Source organism: Girardinichthys multiradiatus, chromosome 21, assembly GCF_021462225.1.
Source record: "Girardinichthys multiradiatus isolate DD_20200921_A chromosome 21, DD_fGirMul_XY1, whole genome shotgun sequence".
In the NCBI taxonomy this organism is placed as follows: Eukaryota; Metazoa; Chordata; class Actinopteri; order Cyprinodontiformes; family Goodeidae; genus Girardinichthys; species Girardinichthys multiradiatus.
Genome location: NC_061813.1, coordinates 22,504,922 through 22,520,548, shown reverse-complemented (window position 1 = coordinate 22,520,548; position 15,627 = coordinate 22,504,922). Strand labels below are relative to the sequence as shown.

Here is a 15,627-nt window from a genome sequence, read left to right as displayed (position 1 = left end):
TGATTGGAAATATTACAGGTCATACTGTAAAGACTAAATGAGGCTTTTTTTGTTTTCAAATTATTTGTAACCAAGCCCAAACACACAGGAGTGTTTCTTCCCTTTAAAGGGATGAGCTTTAGAGCTCATAAACGTCCTAGCTTTAGAACAATTCTGTGAAGTTATTATGAGTGATAGTTCTCTTATTGACAACAATTTAAAGAGGACAGGTCATCAGATGGACCCTTTGTTGTATAGGTGTTTTCCCCTGTAGGACTGCAATTGTGAATCCAAAATGGTAAAGTAGGCTTGCATTTTCTGAAAATAGAGAAAACTATCAATCGTAACTTGTTCAAACAATGTTATGAGTGGTCAATATGACTCAACATGTCTGTTTATTGATGTTAAATCAAACCCATGCAGATCAATGACACTCTGATTCAGTGCACAGATAAATATGATTACAAAACAATCCAAGACTTGCGTTTTAAAAAGTCACCCAAAACGCTAATGAAATAAAATAATCTGAATGTTACACATGTACACAAAAAACATTATGGTTCTGAGGCAAGAGTCATTTAAACAGAAAAGTAAAACATGAGGACAGTTTATTAAGAATCCATTGACCGGAGGATTACTTCTCAGTCAGTTCTGGAGGTTCTGGTAGGCTAGCTGCCTAATGAAGAGAGATGGACTAGGCTGTAGCTCCACAAAGTCTTACAGTGGATGAAATGTCCTCTTCTGATCTTGCTGTCGACATAAAGGGCCAAGTCTGAAAAATTCATACATAACAGAACAATTACGCAAGAAATAGGCTCAAATCTTATTCTCTTAAGTGTTGAAACGAGCAAGAAAACTCTTAACTCGTAAGTGTAAATGCAGCTTTATTTCCCATTTAAGCATTTTTATTAAACACGGCTATTCGAGAGGTTTCATACCAGACTGACTGGATGTGCAAAGCTGTTCTCCAGCCGGTCCTCCTGCAGAATCTGTCTGAGGTGAGAGATGTAGCTGGAGGCGAGACGCAGCGTGTCCAATTTTGACAGTTTGGTGTCTGCAGGAACCCAGGGCAGGCTTGTTTTCAGTCTGGAGAAGGCTTTGCTCAGCACTCTCATCCTCGCCCTCTCTCGAGCGTTGGCTGCGTTTCGCTGAGACTGCCGCGAGTCCTTCTGGTGAGCCTTGGGGGGCTTGCTGCTGTCCTGCTGGATCCTCCTGTCCACACCCTCATCTTCCAGATCCTTGTCCGAATACCGCCTGGAATTGAGGTGGGTAGTTTTCCTCACATTTGTGGAGATCCTTCTGTTAAATATCTCATCGTCCTCAGGATCACTTGGAGCTGAGCCTGTTGACATGACTGTTCCAATTTGGCCTTAGAAGTGCAGCAGATGATAGAAGATGTTTGATTGGTAGATTTCAGTAGCCGATATCCTTGTAAATGTACAAATCCATTTGGGAACTCTGTAGCCGAAGACCCCAAAAGGCCAGCATTCAGCAGACTTACAAAGTAACGAGTTAGAGTCTAAAAACTGTGTCTGTACCACTCTAATTTAAGTGCCCTGCACTTGGCCTCTTTACATTTCTCCTCCCCTTTTTTCCAAGCCTCCATGACCCCAGTGAGACCGCTGTTCTGTCTCTTTGTGGAAACTGTTAAAGACTTGAGTTGCCTATCTCCAACCGAATAATTCGGTTAAACACTGTGAATTAATGCCTGGTTATTGGTAATCCTAGTCACTGTCTGAGGATTGGTTTTTACCAAAGCAACATAAGATCCCCAGTACATTGTAAAGGACATTGGAACCTTCCCACTATAACTGTGTGCACACTGTAAGAAAATTTGGTTGTGCACATATACAAAAAATGCCCTTGCAGTCTGTTGCTCCTACAGATGTGCTTTAATAGAAATGTCTTAGGGAGCTTATCAAAAGCACCTAATCCTTTGCTGGTTTCACAGAGGGATTGAGTTTCTGCAGATGGAGCAGCCTTTCACAAGGAGCCCTTGTGCACCAGTCCCAGCTGTTAGTGGTTCCCATGACATCTGGAGAACTGGCATGACAAGGGTGTGGCAGATGCAAAGAGGCCCCATCTTCACTCACATACAGGACCATTTCTTTTTGATTGTTTAATGTGGGTGATTATGTCTTTGTTTTGCGCTCTCAAAAAGATCTCATAGAACAATCTGCTTACAGAAATGTCGTGCAGAGAAAGAAGTAACACCTGTTGGAAAAGAGAAGAGGCATCTGTAAAAACTTCTTACTGAAGCTACGAAAAGACCTGGAAAAGAACACGGCTCTGTGGAACAAACTGAAAGTTTTCACTCTTCATTTTTAGAATATTTCTTAGGAAGCTATTATACAATGGGAAATTTCAACTAAAAAACACAAAGAGTTTGCCAAGAATTATGGGTGTGCAACTGAAATGTGTATATGCCCCGCTTTGTATAACAGGCCTTCCAAACATATTAAAGCAATACAAGTGATTTTTTTTTTTTTTACTACTGTGGGATCGACGCTATACTGTACTCCAGTTCTTCCCAGGATAGTACTGTGCCCTGCTTTTTCACATTTTGTCACACTACGTCCATAAACGGCTATGTATTTTATGGTATTATATTTTCCTGACCTCAAAAATCCAGCGAAACCAATTGCCTTCAGAAGTCACCTAATTAGTAAACAGAGTCCACCTGTGTTTAGTTTAATGTCAGTGTAAATCCAGCTGCTCTGCGAAGGCCTCAGAGGTTTGTTAGAGAACATTAGAGAACACACGGCATCAATGAGACTAAAGAACACAGCCGACAGATCATTGTGTAGAAGTTTAAAGCAAGCTTAGGTTATAAAATAATATCCTGCGCTTTGGTTCAGTCCCTGATCTGAAAATGAAAAATAATATGCTACATCTGCAAACTAAAAAGGTCCTGGCCGTCTATCTTCACTGACAGGCCAGGCAAGAAGATTGTGAATCAAAGAAGCCGTGGTCCGTAGTAACTTTGGAAGAGCTGTAGATGTCCACAGCTCAGGTGAGAGACCTATTTGATTTGATAAGTATTAGCACTTTACAACTCTGTTCTTTTATGAAATGTGGTAAGAAGTTATGCCAATGGCAGTCGACACTGGTTACAGGTAGAGAAAGTGCTCCGTTAGAAACAATCATATCAACATTTATTTTGTGCATCTCCCAGCAATGCTCATACATGGCAGTAAAGTAAATAATCAAAATAGTCCTAAACACCATCCCCAGCATAAAACCTGTTGGTGGCGCAGGTGCAGAAATGTCTCCTGTTGTGGGGATGTTTTTCATTTGGCAGGGGCAGGGGAGCAGAGGTGAACTGAAGATGGATGGAGCTTAAAAGAGAGCAAGACTGTAAGAAAACCTTTTAGAGGTTCCAAAAAACTTGAGACTGAGACAAAGGTTCACCTTCCACAGCAAGACTGACTTTAAACACACAGGCAAGGCTACAGTGGAAAGATTGTATAAGAATGGCCCAGTCAAAGTTCAGACCTGAATACAAATGAAAAGAGCTCTCTATCCAGTCTTACGTAGCTTCATCTAATTTGCAAATTGGCTTTGGTCTCACAATTTCAAATTGTAGTCTTATGGATATTATTATTATTGCAAGTCAGTCATTTAAAAATGCTCCATAGCTTTCTACTTAGACTTACCTCTCTCCTTTCCTGACAATGTACCCTAATGCAAGGACACATTCCTGCACCTGTGCTTTTCCATGCAGCCTTTCAAAACACCAAAGATCAGCTGGACCTTGCAGTGATCCCTGCTCTTATCATATCCTTGAATGAGTCATGACGTTGAGATACTGAGTTATGCCAGAAAGACAGTGAGAGTTTCGGGCTGTCAAGCCCATCTTCTGTCACTGCATCCATCAGCGAGGGGGACAGCCTGACTGACACCTATGAAGGTCCAAGCTAAGGGATTCTGCTGTTGGATTTACAGTTCATCTGATGAGGTGTCTTTTTTTTTTCCTTGACGGACACAAAAAGGCATTGGCTGTATGACATACGACATAATTCATCCTGGTGCTTTATTCACTGTCACTGAGAGAACAGGCGGAGATATGACACTGCACTCATTGGTCATTCTATGCATACACTTCCTTGAGTTAAACAGAAAAAAATGCCCCAAACATTGGTCTAATTGATGGCTTTATGGTTGTTCTATTTGCCCTAGGGATAATTAAATTCTAGGCCAGTGGCAATAAATAACTCTTTAAAGTGGACTTAAAGGGAGAGTAGGCATTTGTCCATCAGCAGCGACTTTCACAGGGTCTTGACCTCTGTCAGAGGTCTGGTTGGAGAAGCAGAGGAACAGGTGCAGGGCTAATGATGTCACAGGCTAAACTCTGTTGGCATCTTGTGTTTCCCATGTTCTCCACTGAAGCAGTTTACAGCACTGAACTCAAGGTCAAAAGTCAGATGTCTGATCTATTTATCTCTTAGACTCTACATAGGTACATGCCTTTCTTATATGATTGTATGTGCTATTGTTATATGACTGTTATTTGCTTGAGGAAAAGCTTTATACGTTTGCAGAGTAAAATCTTTATTTTGAAGTATGATGAAATTAAGAAACAATATATTTTGTTAGAGCAGACAAGGCACATGGAGGAGAGTTAGAGTATTACGAATAGATCAACAGTGACTTTAACATAAGGACACACACAATTTTATACCTTATAATTTCAGCTACACTTGTATAATATAGTTAAAATTCAACGTGCAAATTAGAAAGTTCATGCTGTGTAGGTTTCTCCTCCTTATTTGCGTTTGGCCTCAATTGCCTTAATCAGCGGCACCCAACGCGACGTGCTGCGGCCTCTTGCTTTGCTTTGAGCCAGGCTGGGCCACATGTTCCCTCTGAGTGTCACAGGACCGTCACACTCCTCTGCCTCAGAACAGATTTCCATCTTCTGGATGATGAGCTTCAGGAGACCGTGCTGCTTCTCCAGTATGCCTGACATTTCTTTCATTCTGCCAGAAAAAAACCCCCAAAACAAACAACAACAACAACAAAAAAGTTAATGCCAACTTTCATTAAGCTGTGGGTTTGCAGTATTGTCTTTTGGATGGTAAGTGCCTTGCAAAATTATTCATGTCCTTGGATTTACAAACTTGAATGCCTTTTATTAGGATTTTATGAGCTGGACCAACACAAAATGTAAAGCGGAAGGTAATTCCGGGTTTACTCAATTTTAATATGATACCCCTAAATAAAATCCAGTGCTACCAATTACATCTTACAGTAACCTTTAGAAGTATGTACAGTCCAGATACCCTCAACACACTATCCCTACAGTAAAACATGGTGGTGAAAGCATCATTCTGTGGGGATTCTTTTTTTAGCAGGGACAAGGAAGTTGGTCAGAGTTGATGGGAAGATGGATGGCAATCCTGGAAGAATCCTGATAAAGGTTACAACTGACTTAACAACTAAGTAAAGCAGAGGTTCACCTTCCAGCAGAACTGTGACACAAAACATGTAGCCAAAGGCACAATGGAGAGGTTTAGATCAATGCATATTCATGTGTTAGAATGACACAAAATGCAGACCTAATTCCAACTGAGAATCTGTTTCAATAGACACCCTCCATCCTGTCTGAGAGTATTTTACAAATAAGAACGCAACAAAATGTCAGTCTTGAATTGTGTAAGGTTGGTAGAGACATACCTTAAAATGCTCGTAGGTATAACAAATGGAGGTTCTGCAAAGCATTGACATGGGGTTGCGAAATAAAAGTGCATGACATGCTTTTCAGTTAAAAAGAGACATCAACTTCACAACTCTGCACCATTTCATGATGGTCTGATCCAAAATAATACCAATAAAATACAATAAAGTCTGCGAGAAAATGTGGAGAAATTCAAAGGTTAAGAATACTTTTGGAAGGCACTGTGAGTGAATCTTATTACAGAAAGTGCTATTAGTATTCACCCCTAGGGGTCGCTCAGACATAGAAGATAATTATTGCTGTGTTTCACAGCATTTCTCCCTTACAGTAATATATTTTGCACTGTATTACTGTGTATTGTATTTATGATGATTATTTCAAACTATTATTTCCTCCCCAAGTTGAACTAAATGCATTCTTATAAGCTTTGAGGAAATTAAAGAAATGAAGAACTGGTGATTGTGCGACAGCTACCTTTAGGTGCCTTACCTGGTCTTCTGCTTTTTGAGCTCATTTTCTACAAATGTGCAGCCTTGTGATTTGGACTGCAGACGAGTCCAGACTTCACTTCTTTCCTCCTCACCAGAGATTAATTGTTTAAGGAAGTGCTGTGAAATGGTGTGAATATTTATAAAAAGGGAAATTGACATGATTTATTAAACATGTTTACTGTTGGGACGGACGTACCCTGGAGCATTTGCGATTGGGGTAGATGGTGACTGAGGGCTTGTCCACTCGCTTCATTATCCAGTACGGAAGCTTGTCTTCCAGGGATGTGTGAAGATCAATCTTAGATCAGAGGGTAAACTTAGAAACTCTACATTAGAAAACTAAACAAACACAGTTAATCATTCTGAGACACGTCTGCTATACTAATTGCTTTATAGTACTGCCCCATTGCTTTATGGGTGTGTTTTGAGCATAGTAGAACAGGATATTAATAGTTTACTACTTAGTTTGCATTGAAAGCATGTGATCAATTATCTCCTGTTTCTAATTATGTTACTTGGACATGATCCCAAATTTAATATAAAGAGCCACAACAACAATCCATAACTTCATCTACTGTGTATATGATTTACATGACTGGTAGCTTAGCTTTAATGTGCTGTCATGACAGTCAGTGCAAAGTCAGAGCAAGCTGGAAAAGCTGAAGAAGATGAAACATTGTCCGAAAAGTCAGCTCCAAACTTACCTGCATTCCTATTCGTTTCAGAGAAGCATTTCTTTGAACTTCAGCAATATCTCCAACTGCTAAACCAATCTGTAAGTCAGAATTATCAATGTATCATCAAACAGTGCACAATTATACCAACCAACATAGTTACAAAGAGGCAACTGGAAAGACTGACAATCTGGCAAAACAGATTTACATGATGCATGGTCTGTACTTTGTCAGAACAGTGGGTGTGTACGGAACCCTAACTTAGCATTTTTCAATAACTACCACTAGTAAATACGAAATAGGACTTTTTAGAGGTATCGAAAATTAGATGAGGAAATTATTATAATTTTAAAGAAGCCTTTTAATTTGCAAAAGTAGTTCTCAAGTATAGTTAAATTCTAAAAATATTAACAACGGTTTTCATTACAAATTCTACCTAAACATTTTTATTAGAATTCAGATTTGTTTGCTTACTTTAACTTTTATTAGGTGTGTAGTGTCCAGCAGAAAACCATAAGGTTGATATGTTTATATGGGTTGTATTATGAATGAATATATCAACTTAGATAAAGCTAAGGACCATCATAAGACTTATGGTTGAGAAAGTTTATATGTATATATGGCAACACTGCTACAGTTACTTCAAACTTGCAGTTAATCTAGCAGTCAGCTAAGTTTCTGAACCAATTTTATGTGTTAAATCCTAGCAGTCTGGAAAGCACTGGTTTAAAGTATATTTTGGCCAACTAAAATCACTGACATCTTCCAATTGCAACAAATATAGAATGCTACCATCCTTACCATCAGGTTTACCAAGAGGATTGGCATGAGAAGAACAAAGTGCACAAAAGTGGCATATGTCAAAAAACCAAATGGAAGCGTGTTGTTCAAATAAGCATCCAGGAAGTTGTTCTGATAGTTCAGTTCCCCGACCATCATCACAAAGGTTTGAATCACAGAGAGCGGCACGCTGTTAAACTCTTTCTGTTGACAGAAACAAAGTGATATGTAAATATAGGTCAGTAAGAACAAATAAACATTTAAACAAAAACTGGATGTATATAGTTTTTTAGGTGTTACACAGTCTTGGGGTTTTTTTTTTTTGAGTTTTTTTGGTCAGCAATGGTGTTCACCATGAAACCTATTTTTGACCAGTCTCTTTCTTTATGTTAAATTATGGACACTAACCCTAGCTGTGGCAAGTGAGGCATGAAGGGCTTCAGATGCCTTTGTGGGTATTTGTGTGCCTTCCTGGATGAGCCATCAATGCACACTTCCAGTAATTTTGGTAGGCCAGACACTCCTGGGAAAGCTCACCACTGTTCCATATTATCTCCATTTATGGATAATGGCTCTTACTGCAATATGGAGCCCCAATGCCTTAGAAATAACAATTAGCCCTTTCCAGATTGACAGATGGGAACAGAGGTTTTTTGTCTGTTTCTCAAGCTCTTTTGATCAAAAAATGATGGATCAGGTTGCCCTGTGATGGACTGGCGACCTGTCCAGGGTGTACCCTGCCTTTCGCCCATAGACTGCTGGAGATAGGCACCAGCTCCCCCGTGACCCACTATGGAATAAGCGGTAGAAAATGACTGACTGACTGACTGACCATTTGAAAAATACTTTCTGTATTCACTTTAGCTATCTTATCTTTGCATGACGCTAAAATCTGTTTGATCAGCTTTTTTGGTCTGTTTAGTCTGACAAAAAAAGGAAGAAATCTGTGAGGGAGGAGGTACATTTTCACATCACTGTATTTGGTGTTTTCCCTTACCTGGTTAAGCATCAGAGCATGGAACGCCAAACTGAACGCCAACATCAGGTACACAAACAGCATCACAATACGGAGCAGCGTCTTCATGATCTCCCCAAACATCACAACGTAGATGCCGACACCCTCAAACCTAAAACGTGGAAATTTTACAACCTTGACAACACCGAAGACATGATGATAAAATAAATGCAAAGTCTTAAAATGAGAGTAAACGTGCCTCTGGAGATAAAGGAGAAACCCAATCCAGGAGTTTAAAACTGCCATTGCACCTGCTTGCCAGTGCCAAGAACCTTCTGCATTGACCATGAGGGGAATGACGAATAAAAGAGAGGAGATGGCAGAAGCCCAGTCAATCTGGTTAGAACCATCTCTGAAGTAACTCCAGCGCTTTGGGATAGCAATAGAAGATAACATGTAAAGTTTTGATAAACAAGATGCAAAGACAAACTGTAAAGTTGATTTTCGGACTCTGTTCAACCAGTCTGGCAAATTTGAATCAAAGAGCGTTCATCCATCAAAAACTATTGCTAGGATTAGTACAGAACTATGCTTATAGGATTTTCTTTAATGTTGTAATGGTATATGCATATTTTTGCACCTGCTGTGATATCTGCACCACTTCTTTTCCTATCGAATAGATATTTGTGATCAAGACCATCACCATGCACAAGGACAGGAACACACTTTGCTAGAAAAAAATGATAAAAATGAGCAGAATTAGGTATTTACTTGGTTAAATTGGCTAAATATGTTAGCTTCACATGCTACAGCACAGTGCATTACAGTGCAGGCTATTGCACCTCTGTGAATGAAATGGGGACCATGATGATGTCGAGCTCGCCTGTTTCGGTGGTGTTTACGGAGGGTCGAAGAGTTATTATCAGGTTTGTTAAGGGCAACAGCCCTAACAGGTACAGAAACATGTTGAGCAAGTGAGCTTTGCTCCCGTAGGCAACCCTGTGGAGAGGAGAGAAGTGATTTTGAATTAAATAAAATCAAAGGCCTACTTGAATTTTGAGGAATGAAAATAAACTATGCTTCCTCTGGGATTGACACTGCTCATACACACCATTTCATTGCCAGATACTTTTTGCAAACTGGGTGGTTGAGGAGTTCAATTCGGTTATAGTGCACCATTGCCTGCAAAAATTGTGAGAAAATTTATTTTGAGTCAGATAAAGTGATTTATACTATTAATCTTCCTACATAGAGCTGTGATTATATTTATTTAAGCTCTGCTTCTTCAAAAATAAAATAATACAACATGTAATATACAAAAGATTTTTAAAAACAAGAACCAGATGCAAAAGATTGTCTTTGGTGTGGATTTTCTAAATCTCTTTTTAACCGGTGCTGAAGTTTCGGAAGGTCTTGTACAGTACAGAAGGTCTTTTAACTTGACGTGACCGAGGCTTTTCTTTTCAGTGATCACTGACTTTAGCTGGTCGTTTCTACTTGTCAGCATTAAACTGATCCGTTTACCAGCATTCACTAGTCTGACCAATAGTTTCCCAAATTGTGAAATTACACAAGTTGGAACATTTCTTTGGAGTCATTTGTAATGTGGATACCAGGAATATCAGTTCAACAAACTATTCATAAGGTTAAGTAATTCAGTTGTGTAATCACCTTGGCAAGGTCTGAAAGAAGACCCACTGTCCACCTCAGATGAAGTGATATTGCTGACGATGTTCGTGAACAACAAAGAAACCAACATGGCTCAACACTGCCATGAACCCCAAACTGCTAAAAGACAACTGCCTAAAAGTGACTTGATTGAACCTTGACTGAAATTTGCAGCTGCCAACATGGACAAGCCAAGTGCTTTCCGGGAAAATGTTTTAATATCAGAGAGGACAAAGACTGAGGAATCTCGCAGTAACAACGAGTAGAATACAAAATGTGGCTTTCAAACCTGAGAACTCTGCACCAACTGTGAAGCATGGTGGCAGTAATATCATACTGTGCAAATACTTGTGTGCCAAATAAAGTCCCTCTGAATTAAACTGTCACCAGTTTATTTGGAGCAACCTGCGGAAATGAATGCACTCTTATGCATCGGACCTGTAAAATACTGTCCTTCAGGAGGGTTTGGCTTGGAGATACCCAAACTAGTTTGCAGGATGGCTTGGCACATTTGTTAGTTTGTTTTCTACATTCAGTAGAGACAAACAAATCTGTGAATATTATCAGAGGCCATGCATGGGAGAGAAAGTGAATAAATATTGTATACATATATGGCTGGAATGATCATACAACATCTAAAAGGAATTTTAAAAATAAGAATTTGGTGCACAAGTTTTATTTTATAGTGTATTTTCTCTAACTGTAAGATGATCAAACTTATAAAACTAGACCTAAATATATACATAGGTCCCCACAAATGTTTGGTGAATGTATTCTAGATAGTTGTACTCTGACTACAAGATATCTGAATGTATCAACAAGATGTGGGCAAAATTCTGGCTGGCTTTTAGACCACTCTTCTTGACAGAATTGGAAGCGTTAATTTAACCGAGTGGCTATACTTGCATGCTGTTCAGCATAGTTCACAAATTTAGAAAAGGATTGAGTTTAGTCTGACCAAAACAAGGCTTGAACTTTACAGGAACTGGAAACTGCTGGAACACCTGTATCATTGTTAATAATGAAGTTTCACATTGCCGGGGTTTTTTGAGGGTGCAGACAAAGAAAATTGCCCCTGCTCCAAAATAGACACATTTAAGCTTGAGTAAAATTTGCAGTTGCCCACTTGGACAAGCACAATGCCTTCTGGAGTAAGGTTTTATCATCAAATAAGATAAAGGTTGAGCTATTTGGCCACAATGACAAGAAGAATGTTTGAAGGAGACAAGGTAAAACTCTTTAAAGTGTCAAGCATGGTGGTGGAAGCATCATGCTGTGAGGCAGTTTTGTCACAAGAGGTTGTGGAACGGTGCGCAGTGTATGGAATAATGAACAAGCTCTTACTCCAAATTCTCCAATGTCTCCTCAAATCAACACTAGTTACTTGAAATGTGGGTTTTCCAACAAGGCATCCGAAAAGACTATGTTTGAAAGCCAAGTCACTTTCAGGAAGCCAAAGTTGTCAAATATCCAGCTAGAATAATGCCAGAAGCTAGTTGCTGGCTAAAAAACCATGTGCTTGAAGTGTAGTTTAAAGGATATGTGTTCACACATTACTAGGGTATTTGTTTGTTTGAGACTGTATGTGAAATTTGATACTGTGTAGAATACAGGAAAATGTACAACTAATTCAAATGTGTGCACCTAATTATTTGTTACATATTGATTCCACACAGAAAATAAAATAACTGAAATACATTATTAAATGTTAAAAATGTAAATGATATTCATGCCCATTATGAGGGTGTGAAAACTTGTGACTGATGCTTTATTTTCATGACTATGAATATTGTAGCTTCACACTGAAGGCATCAAAACTATGAATTAACACATGTGGAATTATATACTGATCAAAAAAGTGTGAAACAACTGAAAATATGTCTTATATTCTAGGTTCTTCAAAGTAGCCACCTTTTGCTTTGATTACTGCTCCACACACTCTTGACATTCTGTTGATGAGCTTAAAGAGGAAGTCACCTGAAATGGTTTTCCAACAGTCTTGAAGGAGTTCCCAGAGATGCTTAGCACTTGTTGGCCCTTTTGCCTTCACTCTGCGGTCCAGCTCACCCCAAACCATCTCTATTGTGTTCAGGTCCAGTGACTGTGGAGGCCAGGTCATCTGGCACAGCACCCCATCACTCTCCTTCTTGGTCAAATAGCCCTTACACAGCCTGGAGGTGTGTTTGGGGTCATTGTCCTGTTGAAAAATAAATGATGGTCCAACTAAACGCAAACCGGATGGAATAGCATGCTGCTGCAAGATGCTGTGGTAGCCATGCTGGTTCAGTATGCCTTCAATTTTGAATAAATCCCCAACAGTGTCACCAGCAAAGCACCAACACACCATCACACCTCCTCCTCCATGCTTCACGGTGGAAACCAGGCATGTAGAGTCCATCTGTTCACCTCTTCTGCGCCGCACAAAGACACGGTGATTGGAACCAAAGATCTCAAACTTGGACTCATCAGACCAAAGCACAGATTTCCACTGGTCTAATGTCCATTCCTTGTGTTCTTTAACCCAAACAAGTCTCTTCTGCTTGTTGCCTGTCCTCAGCAGTGGTTTCCTAGCAGCTATTTTACCATGAAGGCCTGATTCACACAGTCTCCTCTTAACAGTTGTTCTAGAGATGCGTCTGCTGCTAGAACTCTGTGTGGCATTGACCTGTTCTCTAATCTGAGCTGCTGTTAACCTGCGATTTCTGAGGCTGGTGACTCGGATGAACTTATTGTCCGCAGCAGAGGTGACTCTTGGTCTTCCTTTCCTGGGGTGGTCCTCATGTGAGGCAGTTTCTTTGTAGCGCTTGATGGTTTTTGCGACTGCACTTGGGGACACTTTCAAAGTTTTCCCAATTGTTCCGACTGACTGACCTTCATTTCTTAAAGTAATGATGGCCACTAGTTTTTCTTTACTTAGCTGCTTTTTTTTGCCATAATACAAATTCTAACAGACTATTCAGTAGGACTATCAGCTGTGTACTGTATCCACCTCCTGCACAACACAACTGATGGTTCCAGCCCCATTTATAAGGCTTGAAATTCCACTTATTAAACCTGACTGGGCACACCTGTGAAGTGAAAACCATTCACTTCAGGCAACAAGCAGAAGAGACTTGTTTGGACTAAAGAACACAAGCAATGGACATTAGACCAGTGGAAATCTGTGCTGTGGTCTGATGAGTCCAAGTTTGAGATCTTAGGTTCCAACCACCGTGTCTTTGTGCGGCGCAGAAGAGGTGAACGGATGGACTCTACATGCCTGGTTCCCACCGTGAAGCATTGAGGAGGAGGTGTGATGGTGTGGGGGTGCTTTGCTGGTGACACTGTTGGGGATTTATTCAAAATTGAAGGCATACTGAACCAGCATGGCTACCACAGCATCTTGCAGCGGCATGCTATTCCATCCGGTTTGCGTTTAGTTGGACCATCATTCATGTTTCAACAGGACAATGACCCCAAACACCCCTCCATGCTGTGTAAGGGCTATTTGACCAAGAAGGAGAGTGATGGGTTGCTGCGCCAGATGACCTGGCCTCCACAGTCTCCAGACCTGAACCCAATCGAGATGTTTGGGGGTAAGATGGACCGCAGAGTGAAGGCAAAAGGGCCAACAAGTGCTAAGCATCTCTGGGAACTCCTTCAAGACTTTTGGAAAACCATTTCAGGTGACTACCTCTTGAAGCTCATCAACAGAATGCCAAGAGTGTGCGGAGCAGTAATCAAAGCAAAAGGTGGCTACTTTGAAGAACCTAGAACATAAGACATATTTTCAGTTGTTTCACACTTTTTTGTTCAGTATATAATTCCACATGTGTTAATTCATAGTTTTGATGCCTTCAGTGTGAAGCTACAATATTCATAGTCATGAAAATAAAGACAACTCTTTGAATGAGAAGGTGTGTCCACACTTTTGGTCTGTACTGTATGTATTTACTCTTTCAAATGCATAATACAATATTCTACTGGAGAGCAAAAAGTTTATGAAGTATGATTCCTTTTTACAGTTTTATTTTAAGTGATCCAATATCATCCAATGATGCAATAATACTTTAACAGCACATGGATACAGTGTTGTCTTCACTTTTGCTTTCAACTGTCCAAAACAGTTCTAAAATCTTGTTTCACTAGCTTACACGTAGAAATAAAATGAACTGAGCTTCATGTGAAACACTTGCATCTGAATACACAAAAGTTAGATTTGAGAGGGGAAAACTTACATTGACTGCAGCTAGTGGTGGAGAAGAATAGCCCTGCTCAATTAACTTCGCCGAAATGGGAGTCTGGAGCCATCTGAAATCATATTCAATCTACCCCACATAAAGATTTTAGTTTTATTTCCTTTACAGTGATGATTAGTTTGATGTATTGTTAGTGCATGCTGTAAATAAATTACATGATAGTTGGGGCTGTTGTGGTCATCGTCAGACTCCCTCACGCAGCGGTCAAGCAGATGCTGTAGAAATCATAGCAACAGAGCTTTATTTCTGATCTTAGGTCTTAATCAAAACAGGATACATAATGGAAAACAGCAGAAATAAATTATTTATGGTGACTGGAGACAAAGATTTATGATATATGTGTGCTTAGTTTGTTTTTGCTAGTGGTAAAACCTTGCAGGACTCAGGCAGAAACTCAATCATGTCAAGAATGGGGCATCGCTGGGAGGAGCCAGGTACAAACAGTTTCAAAGCCTCCTCACATCTGCAAGAGGAAGGGCTTAATTGGGTCTTAATATTTTTATATTTAGCAAATAATATCATGAAATAAAACTCGACGCTAAATGTTTTAATTTTGATTACTTTACCTTTCGCTGTCAATCACAGCATTGACCACATCTTTTTTCCCATTCTGCAGCGCTTCATGGAGGAATGAAGTGTCATTCTTGTTTAAGACGATCTCAGCCCCTCTGACAAGCATCAGTCTGACTGCAGCCACATGTCCCAATCTTGCAGCGATATGGAGTGCAGTGTTCTGACATGTCAATGTGAAAACAAAAGACTCCATGAGTAATAGCGCAGCTTACTGTATAACCTTATAAAACTAGTATCAAATACAATGCTTATTGTTGCAAAAAGTACAGTACAGACCAAACGTTTGGACACACCTTCTCATTCAAAGAGTTGTCTTTATTTTCATGACTATGAATATTTTAGCTTCACACTGAAGGCATCAAAACTATGAATTAACACATGTGGAATTATATACTGAACAAAAAAGTGTGAAACAACTGAAAATATGTCTTATATTCTAGGTTCTTCAAAGTAGCCACCTTTTGCTTTTATTACTGCTCCGCACACTCTTGGTATTCTGTTGATGTACTTCAAGAGGTCGTCACCTGAAATGGTTTTCACTTCACAGGTGTGCCCTGTCAGGTTTAATAAATGGGATTTCAAGCCTTATAAA

At 39.8% G+C, this 15,627-nt stretch overlaps 2 protein-coding genes across 2 annotated transcripts in view; both read right to left on the bottom strand.

Moving 5' to 3' along the window:
• Window positions 1-341: 341 nt before the first annotated feature.
• LOC124858334 (musculin) lies at window positions 342-1,525 on the bottom strand. Its single transcript, XM_047350329.1, has 2 exons — window positions 918-1,525; window positions 342-751 (listed from the first exon to the last, which is right to left on the bottom strand). Exons 1-2 carry the CDS (start codon window positions 1,329-1,331, stop codon window positions 674-676), a joined length of 492 nt encoding a protein of 163 aa, XP_047206285.1. The 5' UTR covers window positions 1,332-1,525; the 3' UTR covers window positions 342-673.
• Window positions 1,526-3,112: 1,587 nt separating this feature from the next.
• The window catches only part of trpa1b (transient receptor potential cation channel, subfamily A, member 1b), a 38,364-nt gene continuing 25,849 nt past the window's right edge, over window positions 3,113-15,627 (bottom strand). The window contains exons 16-29 of the mRNA XM_047350128.1: window positions 15,029-15,195; window positions 14,835-14,925; window positions 14,618-14,677; window positions 14,442-14,531; window positions 9,668-9,738; window positions 9,399-9,555; window positions 9,197-9,286; window positions 8,816-8,985; window positions 8,599-8,728; window positions 7,623-7,805; window positions 6,852-6,920; window positions 6,344-6,445; window positions 6,146-6,264; window positions 3,113-4,958 (exon numbers count right to left, since the gene is read on the bottom strand). Of these exons, the coding sequence (XP_047206084.1) occupies window positions 4,745-4,958; window positions 6,146-6,264; window positions 6,344-6,445; window positions 6,852-6,920; window positions 7,623-7,805; window positions 8,599-8,728; window positions 8,816-8,985; window positions 9,197-9,286; window positions 9,399-9,555; window positions 9,668-9,738; window positions 14,442-14,531; window positions 14,618-14,677; window positions 14,835-14,925; window positions 15,029-15,195 (1,713 nt within the window). The 3' untranslated portion in view covers window positions 3,113-4,744. The remainder of the gene's footprint in view (window positions 4,959-6,145; window positions 6,265-6,343; window positions 6,446-6,851; window positions 6,921-7,622; window positions 7,806-8,598; window positions 8,729-8,815; window positions 8,986-9,196; window positions 9,287-9,398; window positions 9,556-9,667; window positions 9,739-14,441; window positions 14,532-14,617; window positions 14,678-14,834; window positions 14,926-15,028; window positions 15,196-15,627) is intronic.